The sequence below is a fragment of the Vanellus vanellus genome, assembly GCF_965231255.1.
Source record: "Vanellus vanellus genome assembly, chromosome: 2".
Lineage (NCBI taxonomy): Eukaryota > Metazoa > Chordata > Aves > Charadriiformes > Charadriidae > Vanellus > Vanellus vanellus.
The window spans coordinates 684,361-694,662 of NC_138906.1; the positions used below are offsets into that span (position 1 = coordinate 684,361).

At 71.6% G+C, this 10,302-nt stretch overlaps 3 protein-coding genes across 3 annotated transcripts; 2 read left to right on the plus strand and 1 right to left on the minus strand.

Moving 5' to 3' along the window:
* The first annotated feature begins 369 nt into the window (after positions 1 to 369).
* Positions 370 to 3,754, plus strand: ZNF467 (zinc finger protein 467). The gene is made up of 5 exons (XM_082479468.1): positions 370 to 519; positions 1,218 to 1,276; positions 1,370 to 1,441; positions 1,598 to 1,696; positions 1,924 to 3,754. The coding sequence occupies exons 2-5, from the start codon at positions 1,243 to 1,245 to the stop codon at positions 3,387 to 3,389; spliced, it is 1,671 nt and encodes a 556-aa protein (XP_082335594.1). The 5' UTR covers positions 370 to 519; positions 1,218 to 1,242; the 3' UTR covers positions 3,390 to 3,754.
* Positions 3,755 to 6,258: 2,504 nt separating this feature from the next.
* Positions 6,259 to 7,314, plus strand: LOC309686444 (leucine-rich repeat-containing protein 61-like; the record flags this gene model as incomplete). Its single annotated transcript, XM_082499140.1, has 1 exon — positions 6,259 to 7,314. One exon carries the CDS (start codon positions 6,259 to 6,261, stop codon positions 7,087 to 7,089), a length of 831 nt encoding a protein of 276 aa, XP_082355266.1. The 3' UTR covers positions 7,090 to 7,314.
* Positions 7,315 to 7,613: 299 nt separating this feature from the next.
* On the minus strand, positions 7,614 to 10,167 carry RARRES2 (retinoic acid receptor responder 2). Its single transcript, XM_082499142.1, has 5 exons — positions 9,823 to 10,167; positions 8,658 to 8,762; positions 8,301 to 8,405; positions 8,024 to 8,162; positions 7,614 to 7,771 (listed from the first exon to the last, which is right to left on the minus strand). Exons 1-4 carry the CDS (start codon positions 9,982 to 9,984, stop codon positions 8,049 to 8,051), a joined length of 486 nt encoding a protein of 161 aa, XP_082355268.1. The 5' UTR covers positions 9,985 to 10,167; the 3' UTR covers positions 7,614 to 7,771; positions 8,024 to 8,048.
* Positions 10,168 to 10,302: the final 135 nt, after the last annotated feature.

The following is a 10,302-nucleotide window of genomic DNA, read 5'->3' on the forward strand; positions in this document are numbered from 1 at the left end:
GCGGGGGGGGGACACACGCGGGACGGCCCCCGGGAGGGGGGCACTGGGCGGGGGAGGGCGGCAGCGCTCGGTACCGGCGGGGGGCGGGGGGGGCTCGGGAGGGCGCGGGGGGCGGGCGGGGGGCGGCGCGGCGCGGCGGACTGCCGGGAGATGTAGTCCCGGTTCCCGGTGCCCCGTTCCCGGTGCCGGGAGGGGGGTGGGGGGGGTCCGGCGGGAGGGGACGGGACGGAGCGGCGCCCGGTGGCGGGGGGGGGGGGGGGACGGACGGACGGACGGGACACGGAGGGGGGGGGGGGGGGGCAGCTGTCGGGGGACCGGCGGGGGCGGGGGGACCGGCGGCCACCGCGGGGGAGGCGGGGACCGGCGGCGGCGGAGCAGGTAGGGGCGGCGGGAGGGAACGGCCCCCCCGCCCCGAGGCCACGGCGACGGGCGGCACCGGGATCGGCATCGAGATCGGCACCGGCACCGGGATCGGGATCGGGATCGGGATCGGGATCGGGATCGGGCCCGGCGGGGGAGGCAGGCGCGACCCCCGGGGGGGACGGGGGGACGGGGGACACACGACCGGGGGCGCGGGGGGGGGGCGACGACCGGGCATTTGGGGAGGGGGGGGGCTTTGTGGGGGCTTAAAGGCGGGGGGAAACAGGAGGGGGGGGAGGGAACAGTGGCTTTTGGGGGCGGGGAGGGGGCAGAAAGGGGAGGGGGAGAAGCGGGGAGGGGGGCAGGAAGGGAGAGGGGGACACACGGGGCAGCGGGGGGGGGGACACACAGTGGCTTTGGGGGGCAGGAAGGGGGCGGGGGGGGATAGAAGGGGCGGGAAGGGGGTGGGGGGGCCGGGGAGGGGGCGAGGAAGGGGGGGGTGACCGGGGGGGGGGGGCAGAGGGCAGTTTTGGGGGGGGGGGAAGTGGCTTTGGGGGGCAGGAAGGATGGGAAGAACCGGGGGGGCGGGACAGGATGGGGCGGGCGGGGGGAGCGGGAAGGGGAGGGTGGAACCGGAGGGACACGGGGACCGGGGGGGGGGGGGGCGACAAGAAGGGTTTGGGTGGGGGTATGGGGCGCAGCGCGGGGGGGGGGGGAATGGGGGAACAGGGGGGTATTGGGGGGGGGGGAGAGCAGGGTCACCCCCCCACCCCCCATCCGTCCGGTGGGGTGCTGGAGGTGGGGGGGGGCTTCCCGGTTGACACCCCCCCCCGGGGACCCTCACTGTCCCCCCCCAGCGCCACCGAGCACCGCAGCCGCGCCATGAGGGAGAGCTTGGACGCCCTTCGCACCCTGGGTACGCGCTGGGGGGGGCGGGGGGGGCTGGGGACAAGGTGGGGGCCATGGGGGCTCCCCGGGGGGGGGCTCAGCCCGGTGCCGCCCCGCGCAGGTTCCCCCGTGGTGAAGCCGGAGCCGGTGCCGCAGGCGGAGGAGACGGAGGCGTCGAGCTGCGCCGGCTCAGGTGGGCACCAGTGCCGCCCCCCAGTCCCCCCTATCTGTGTGTGTCCCCCCCTCCACTCCCGGGGGGGTCCCCCGCAGGGCGAGGGGCCGTCCCAGAGCCGGGGAGGGGGACACGCTGGATTTGCCCCCCCACTTTGTGTGTCCGTCCCCCCCCCAGGGCGGTTGGTGGTCCCCAAAGCGGAGGCGATCGCCGCGGGCGATGGCGAGGAGCCGGGGGCTGCGGGGCAGCCGGGGGGGCTGGAGCACGGCGGCGCAGGTGAGGGCGACCCGCCGGCGTCGCCGGCATGCGGCACAGCCTCGCGGTGCACCGGCACCTCCGGCCACACCACCCTGGCACACCGGGGCCGCGCGGTGACAGCGGCTCCGTCCCCATCACCGGCGGCAGCGCCGGAGCCGCCTGTCCTTAGCGTGGGGTGCCGCGTGTGCCGGTGGCGGGGGGGGAGCGCGGCACATCCCCACTGCCCCACCGTCTGTGCCCCGCAGAGGACTGGCTGGTGAGGAAGGTGAAGGTGGAGGAAGAGTACGAAGAATGGCCGGCCGGCGCCGAAGCCTTTCTGGTGGGACAACCCCCATCCGGCGCTTTCCCTCACGCCGCCGGCACGCTGGGCTGCGCGGGCGCCTGCAAACTGGAGCAGCCGTGCCCGGAGGAGCTGGGTTACGGCGAGCTGCCCGCCTTCGCCCTCCCGCCCTGGCCGCTGCTGGGCCAAAGCCCGGTCAGCGCCGGCGCCGGCGGCTGCGAGCGGTGCTTCCGTGCCCAGCTCGGCCTGGGTGAGGGTGACACCGGGGGCTGCGGGCCCCCCCCGCGGCCCTTCGCCTGCGCCCAGTGCGGGAAGGGCTTCGGGAAGAAGGCGCACCTCACCCGGCACCTACGGGTGCACACCGGCGAGCGCCCCTTCCCCTGCGGGCAGTGCGGCCGCCGGTTCCGCCAGAAGATCCACCTCCGCTCCCACCAGAAGACGCACACGGGCGAGAGACCCTTCCCCTGCCCCGAGTGCGGCCGCCGCTTCCGCAAGAAAACCCACCTGGTTCGGCACCAGCGCACCCACACCGGCGAACGCCCCTTCCCCTGCGCCCGCTGCGGTCGCCGCTTCGCCCACAAGCAGCACCTCCTGCGGCACCAGCAGCTCCACGCCGAGCCGGCGCCGGGGGACGGGGACGGGGTTGTCCCCGTCGAGGAGAAGCCCTTTCCCTGCCCGGAGTGCGGGAAAAGCTTCAGCTGGAAGAAGAACCTGGCGTCGCACCGCCGGTTGCACCGGGAGGGACGACCCTTCGCCTGCGCCGAGTGCGGGCGCGGGTTCAGCGACAAGCGGCACCTGACGGCGCACCTGCGGGGCCACATGGGGCTGAAGCCCTACGCCTGCCCCCACTGCGAGAAGACCTTCAGCCACAAGCCCAACCTCACCACCCACCAGCGCACCCACACCGGCGAGCGCCCCTTCGCCTGTCCCCACTGCGCCCGCGCCTTCGCCCACAACCAGCACCTCCTGCGGCACCTGCGGGTGCACACCGGCGAGCGCCCCTTCCCCTGCCCCCAGTGCGGCCGCTGCTTCAGCTCCCGCCCCAACCTCATCGCCCACGCCAAGGCGCACGCCGGCGCCCGCCCCTTCGCCTGCCAGCAGTGCGGACGGGGCTTCAGCCGAAAATCCCACCTGGACCGGCACCAGGCGGTGCACACCGGCACCCGGCCCCACGGCTGCGCCCAGTGCGGCAAGCGCTTCAGCTCCAAGACCAACCTGGCGCGGCACCAGGCGGTGCACACCGGCCACCGGCCCTACATCTGCACCCAGTGCGGCAAGAGCTTCAGCCGCAAAACGCATCTGCTGCGCCACGAGCGCACCCACACCGCCACCGCCGCCACCTCCACCTCCGCCGCCATCACCTCTGCCGCCATCGTCGCCGTCGCTGTGCCCCAGCAGAGCTGGCCGGCCCCCGCCGCCCTCTGCCCCTGAGCGCCGGGATGTGCCGGGGCGTGCCGGGGACCCCGGTGGCTCCCAGCGATGCTCATGTCCTCGGCACCCTCCCTGGGGGGCGCACCGCGGATCCCGCGCGGCACGCGGCACGGCGAGCGGCTGCCGGGGGTGCCGAGAGGCAGCGCGGCCGATGGAAAAACCTGAAACTCGGAAAACTCTGCAGTGGTTTGAAAACCCGCCCGAGGGAGGGCTGGTCCGTGCCAAGCTCTGCGCCGGGGCCGGCGCGGGGTGCATGGGGGGTGTAGGGGGGTGTCCCCGTGGCGGCGGCGGCCGGCGGAGCAGAGGGGCAGCGACCCCCCCCCCCGGGGGCTCTGCTGCGGTAGGGCTGAACCAAAACTGCCAATAAACCCATTTTTGTCAAACTTTCCGAAGGGCGTCTGGGAGCTGCGGGGGCGCGAAGGGGGGGGCAGGGGGTGGCAGAGGTGCGGTGTCACCGTGCCCGTGGCGTGGGGACACCCCCAGGGAGAGCGGTCGCAGTGGGGTGCAGGCACGGCCGGGGCCCGGGGACGTCGCCGTGGCAGAGGCCGCGGTGCGGCACCGGCTCTGTCCCCACGGCGCTCCCCGGGCCGGTCCCGGCAGCGGGGTCTGCGGTGACTGCGTGGTGCCCGGTCCCCAGCGCGGCACAGCGCCAGCGCGGGGGGTGGGGCATGTGGCCTTGTGCCCGGCTGCCCCGCCGTTCCTCCTGCGGGCTCTCCATCGTACAGCCTATCCCTCCGTCCCTCTGTCCCAGCCGTCAGTCCAGCTTGCCATCCGTCCATCCGACTGTCCATCCATCCCTCTTTCCATCCATCCATCTCCATCCATCCATCCTTCCATGCCTCCATCTGTCCATCCATCCATCCCTCCTTCCATCCATCATCCATCCCTCCATCCATCCATCTCCATCCACCCATCCTTCCGTGCCTCCATCTGTCCATCTGTCCATCCATCTATCCATCCACCTATCCCTCCTTCCATCCATCATCCATCCCCCATCCATTTTTCCATCCATCCCTCCATCCATTTCTATCCATCCATCTTCATCCTTCCATATCTATCCCTCCTTCAGTCCATCCCTCCATCTGTCTGTCCACCCATCCATCCATCCATCCACTCCTCCTTCCATCTATCCGTCCATCCATCTCTATCCATTCAGTCCTCCTTCCATCCATCCATCTCCATCCTTCCATTCATGTCCATCCATCCATATCCATCTATCCATCCTTCCATCCCTCCCTCCGCCTCCATCCCTCCATCTCTGTCCATCTGTCCCGCCTTCCACCCATCTGTCAATCTCCATCCACCCCTCCATCTATCTCTGTCCATCCATCCATCCATCCCTCCATCTATACCCATCCATCCGTCCATCTCTATCCATCTATCCCTCCTTCCATCCATCCATCTCCATCCGTCCATCCCTCCATCTCCATCCATCCATCCCTCCATCTATCCCTATCCATCTGTCCATCCATATCCATCTATCCCTCCATCTCCATCCCTCCATCTCCATCCCTCCCTCCATCTCTGTCCATCCATCTCCATCCCTCCTTCCCTCCCTCCCTCCCCCTCTGTCCCCCCCCCCGTCCCCGTCCCTCCCCTCCCCCCCGTTCGCCCACCCACGCTGAGGCCGGTGAGCCCCCGGTTCAGTTGCCCGGAGGAGCTGTTGGTGGCCCATCCCCGGAGGAGGTGCGGGGCAGGTTGGAGGGGGCTCGGGGCAACCTGGGCGGAGGGGGGGGGGTGTCCCCCCGCGGGGGCGGCACTGGGCGGTCCCCCCCGGACCAGTGGGGGGCGGGGGGGGCTGTGGGGAGGGCGAGTGCCGGAGGGGGTGGGGGGGTTGGGGGGGGTGTGTCCCCACGCGTGTCCCGCTGTCCCCCACCGCGGTGGCCGCTGGCGGGAGGGCGGGGCCGCGGCGGGGGCGGGGCGGCCGCGCGTCTCCATGACAACGGGGCGGGAGGGGGCGGGGCCTCGGGAGGGGGCGGGGCCGCGGGGAGCGCCGGGAGCCGCCGGGCGGTGAGTGCGGGGGGGGGGAGGAGGGGGGACGGGGGGTCCCACGGGCTCCGGGCCCCACGCGTGTCCCTCTGCCCCCCCCGACACCCCCCGGCTGTGCCCCACGCGTGTCCCCCCCACCCCACCCCCAGTGTCTAGACCCCCCTTGTGCCCCCCCGGCTGTGCCCCACACATGTCCCTTCACCACAGGGCCCCCCACGGGTGACCCCCACGCGTGTCCTCGCACCCCAGGGCACCCCACAGTCTCTGGACGCCCCCGTGTGCCCCCACGGATGTGCCCCACATGTCCCCACCCCCCCAAGGCACCCCACGGCTGAGCCCCACACATGTCCCTGCACCCCACAGATGTGCCCCATGCGTGTGTCCCCCACCCCCCCACCCTAGGGTGCCCCGCAGTCTCTGGACCCCACACGTGCCCCACACATGTCTCTGCACCCCCCAAGGACCCCCACAGACGTGCCCCACATGTCCCCGGGCCACCCCGTGGGCTCTGGACCCCACATGTGCCCCCTCACCCCAGGGCACCCCATAGCTGTGTCCCACGCGGGGGCACCCCACGGGTGAGCCCCACACGTGTCCCCTCACCCCAGGGCACCCCATAGCTGTGTCCCACGCGGGGGCCCCCCACGGGTGAGCCCCACACGCATCCCCTCGCCCCAGGGCACCCCATAGCTGTGTCCCACGCGGGGGCCCCCCACGGGTGAGCCCCACACGCGTCCCCTCGCCCCAGGGCACCCCACGGGTGAGCCCCACACGCGTCCCCTCGCCCCAGGGCCCCCCACGGCTGAGCTGTGCCTGATCCGCACCGGGGTCCCCCCCCAGCTGCAGGAGCCCAGCGGATCCGTGTCCCCCCCAGTCCGGGATGGAGGGACGCGGGGAGACAGGCGAGGAGGAGGAGGAGGCGGAGGAAGAGGAGGAGGAGGAGGAGGAGGAGGGGGTGCGGATCACCCCGCAGCTGCTGAAGGCCAGCACCGGGGAGTTCGCCCTGGAGTCCATCCTGCTGCTGCGGCTGCGGGGCCGCGGCATCGCCCACCTGGGCTGCCTGGGCGACTGCGCCAACCTGGAGTGGTTGGACCTCTCCGGCAACGCCATCGCCCAGCTGGGCCCGCTGGCCGCCCTCAAGTCCCTCGCCGTCCTCAACCTCGCCCGCAACCGCGTCGCCAGCCTGGAACCTCTCGGTTCTTGCCAAAACCTCCAGAGCCTCAACGTCGCCGGTAACCGGGTGAGCAGCCTGCAGCAGCTGCGGTGTTTGACGGGGCTGCGGCGCCTGGAGAGCCTGCGCCTGCGCGATCCCCTCGCCCGTCTCGCCAACCCGCTCTGCGCCACCGCCCCGGCGTACCGCGCCGCCTTGGCCGACATGTTCCCCGGCCTCAAAGCCATCGACGGCGAGCGGTTATCCGGTCGCGGTAGCGAGCTCTACCAGCTCTGCCGGGATCTCGACAGCTCATTGGGACGCGGCGCGGGTAACGCCGGTGCCGGTACCGAACCGCCCCGGGCGGCTCAGCCCTGGGTGGAAGCGGGTTTTTGGGAACCGCGGCCGCCCCGGCGCAGCTCCATCATGGAAGAAGCCTACAAGCAGTTCGGGGAGGTGCTGCGGGAATGCCGGGAGCTGAGCCGGCGCGCCGACGACACCATCGCCCAGGCGGAACGGGCGCTGAGCAGCCGCCCCGACCCCAACTCCTTCGTCTTCTGAGCCGCGAATCACCGCCCCCACCCCCCCAACGCCACCGCCACCCTGGCACAGCCGTCACCGAAGGGATGCCGGAGGAGCCACAGGGAATACGGAGCAGCACCCAACACGGCCGGGTCGCTGTGCCCTGCAGAACCCCGGCAGGAGCAGAGAGGGCCTTAGGGGTTTTGAGACATCCCGGAGCTCTCCGGACCCAGAGGAGGGACTGTGGGGCTGGGGATGGCGCGTGTGGGGACAGGGGGGGACATTGCGGGGACATGGCGGGGCTGTGCAGTAAAAGCGCGATGTCCTCAAAGACCCCTCCTCTCTACTGCGTCATCCTGGGCCACAAGTTGCCAGAGGGCACGTGCCTCTACCCACTGCTCTGCCCGGACCCGCTGCGTCCCTGTCCCTCCTCCTGGGCTGGGGACGAGGGGGAAGGGGGGTGACACACACGGTGGCGGGGGGGGCTGGCACGGAGCCCCCACGGCTGGAGGGACACGCAGTGATCCCCGGTGGAAATAACAGCGGTGACAGCGGGAGCCAGAGCCAGGGTTTACTGGTGAGCTGTGGGGCAGGCGTGGGGCGGGGGACGCGTCCAGGACCCTCCGTTGATGACGTGGTGCTGGGGGGGGGGTGGCAGGCGGGGGTGGGGGGACGGGATGGTCCCCCGTGGCAGCGTCCGTCTCCTCGGGCTGGTGGTGGCCTGGAGAGGGGACACAGGGAGGGGCTGGCTGCGGGAGGAACCCCCCCGCACACGCGTGTGCACACACACACACACGCATCTCCCCATGACTTTGTCCCTGTCCCCAGGGCCAGCGTGCCCCAGAGGCAGCAGACCCAACTGGAGATGTCCTGGGGGGGGGGTTCTCCCAGCCAAGGACAGTCCCCAGCACCTGGGGGGGACCCCAGTGGGGCTGCGTGTCCCCCACCCAGCCACGCCGTCCCCAGCACCTACCGTGTGGGGACGTGGGGACGGCCACCTAGGCTGGCAGCCCCCTGGAGAAGGCGTACATGCCGGGGAGGTAGAGCGTGTCCGTCGCCTTGCCGGCCTCCTCCACCGCCCTGCACTCCGCCTCGTCGCGCTGTTTGATCTCCTGCGGGGCAGAGAAGAGGGGATGGCACCCACTGCGGCACCGCGAGGGTCCCAACGGGGGGTGGCACCTGCCACGGCACTGCGAGGGTCCTGGCAGCCAGTGGGGACCCATGCCGGTGGCCCAGGGGGACAAACTCACCTTCACCGCCATGTGATGGCTGGGGCCGCAGTTGTGGTACTTGTCCAGCACCTTGGGGACATCGCCGTTGTCAAACTTGTAACAAGCCACGCAGACAGGCTTCCTCTGGGGACAGAGCACAGCCTGTCACCACACGGTGTCCCCAGGGACCCCCGGTGGGTCCAGGCAAGTCCCCTGCCCTGCCAGGCCCGGGGACATCATTGCCATATCGCCGCTGCCAGGAACCGCTGTCACCTCCCCGGCACAGGCGGCAGCATGGCAGAGGAATGAGGGAGTCTGGGGGAGGCAGAGGGGCCGTGTCCCCATGGGATATGTCCCCCAGGGAAGGGGACACACTGTCCAGCAGCCCCGACTCACCCGGTTCTCCAGGGTCCGGCAGTTCTGCGGCCGCGGTGCCTTCTTCCCACAGGCGGTCTGCACCAGGCTGAGCCGCAGCTGGACAAACGTCCCCGAGGGGTCTTCCTGGGGGGAGAGGGGGACAGCCCGTCAGCCGTGGGTGGCTCCCAACACAGGCAAGTGGCCCAAACCAGAGTGTCCCCGGAGGCCCCCGGTCCCTCCCGAGGAACAGGCACATCTGAGCCATCGGTGCTGCCGGCTACACTGGGCTGGCCGGATGCCAGTGGGCCGCTGGCCCCGCGGCCACCGCGGCAGTTAATGAGTAGCTGAGCTCTGCCTGTCCCCCACGATCGGCCTGCCCGCGCTGCCCGTGCCAGCGGGTCTCTCCCCACACCCAGCCACCCCCTCCCTCCGTGACACCCCACCACCCATCCCCTCTTCCACGACACGCTGGCACTCCCCCCTCCTCCATGACACCCCAGCACCCGCCATCACCCCTCCATGACACCTCAGCACCCATCCCACTCCCGTCCATGACACACTGGCACCCACTGTCCCCTCCCTCTGGGACACCCCAGCATGCCCCCCGTCCATCCATGACACCCTGGCACTGCCGCTCTCCTCCATGACACCCCAACATCCATCATCCCCTCCTTCTGGGACACCCAGCACCCCCCACCTCCTCCGTGACACCCCAGCACCCACTTCCCCCCCTCCATGACACCCAGCACCCACCGTCACCCCCCCATGACACCCCAGCACTCATCATCCCCCCCATAACACCCCAGCACCCAGCGTCACCCCTCATGACACCGCAGCACCCACTCATCCCCCCATGACATCCCAGTACCCTGTTCCCCCCTGTGACACCCCAGCACCCACCATCCCCTCCTCCATGACACCCTGCACCCCTCACCTCCTCCGTGACACCCCAGCACCCACCGTCACCCCTCCATGACACCCCAGCACCCAATCATCCCCCCATGACACCTCAGCACCCAGTTCCCCCTCTGTGACACCCCAACACCTACCATCCCCTCCTCCATGACACCCTGCACCCATCATTCCCCGCCACGACCCCCCAGCACCCCTCTCCGACCCCCCGACCCCCCATCCCATCCCAGGCCCTCGGCCGCCATCCCCCCCCACACCCCCTGGGGGTCCCCCGCCCTCAGCGCTCACCCACCCTCTCGACAACCCCCTCCACCGCCCTCTCCCTGAAGAGGGCCTGCACGCTGCTGCGGCCATGGAAGGCCTCCAGCACCTCCCGCACCACCCGCCGCTGCAGCGAGGGGCCGGCGGCGGCCATGGCCACCAGGCCCAGGCAGAGGGCTAACGGGAACCTCATCCCTGCGGCCGGGCCGGGGGGGGGGGGCTGCCTGACCCCGCCGAGCCTCACGGGTCGGGGCTTCGCTCGGGCATTAACCGATTTCCTGGGAACTGCCCTCTTTTTCCGCCCCCGGGGGCGGCCGGGCCTCCTCCTCCCCCCCCACCCCCTCCCCGAGGCGGGTGGCGGGTTGCGGGAGGACAAAAGTCCCCAACACAAAGTCCAACGGGCCACGGTGTCCCCATCCCCCCCCCACTCCGGTGTCCCTGTGTCGTCCCCCCCTCCCCGTGTCCCCGCCGTCGTGTTTCCCCCCTCCCCCCTCACACCCCCCCGGGGAGG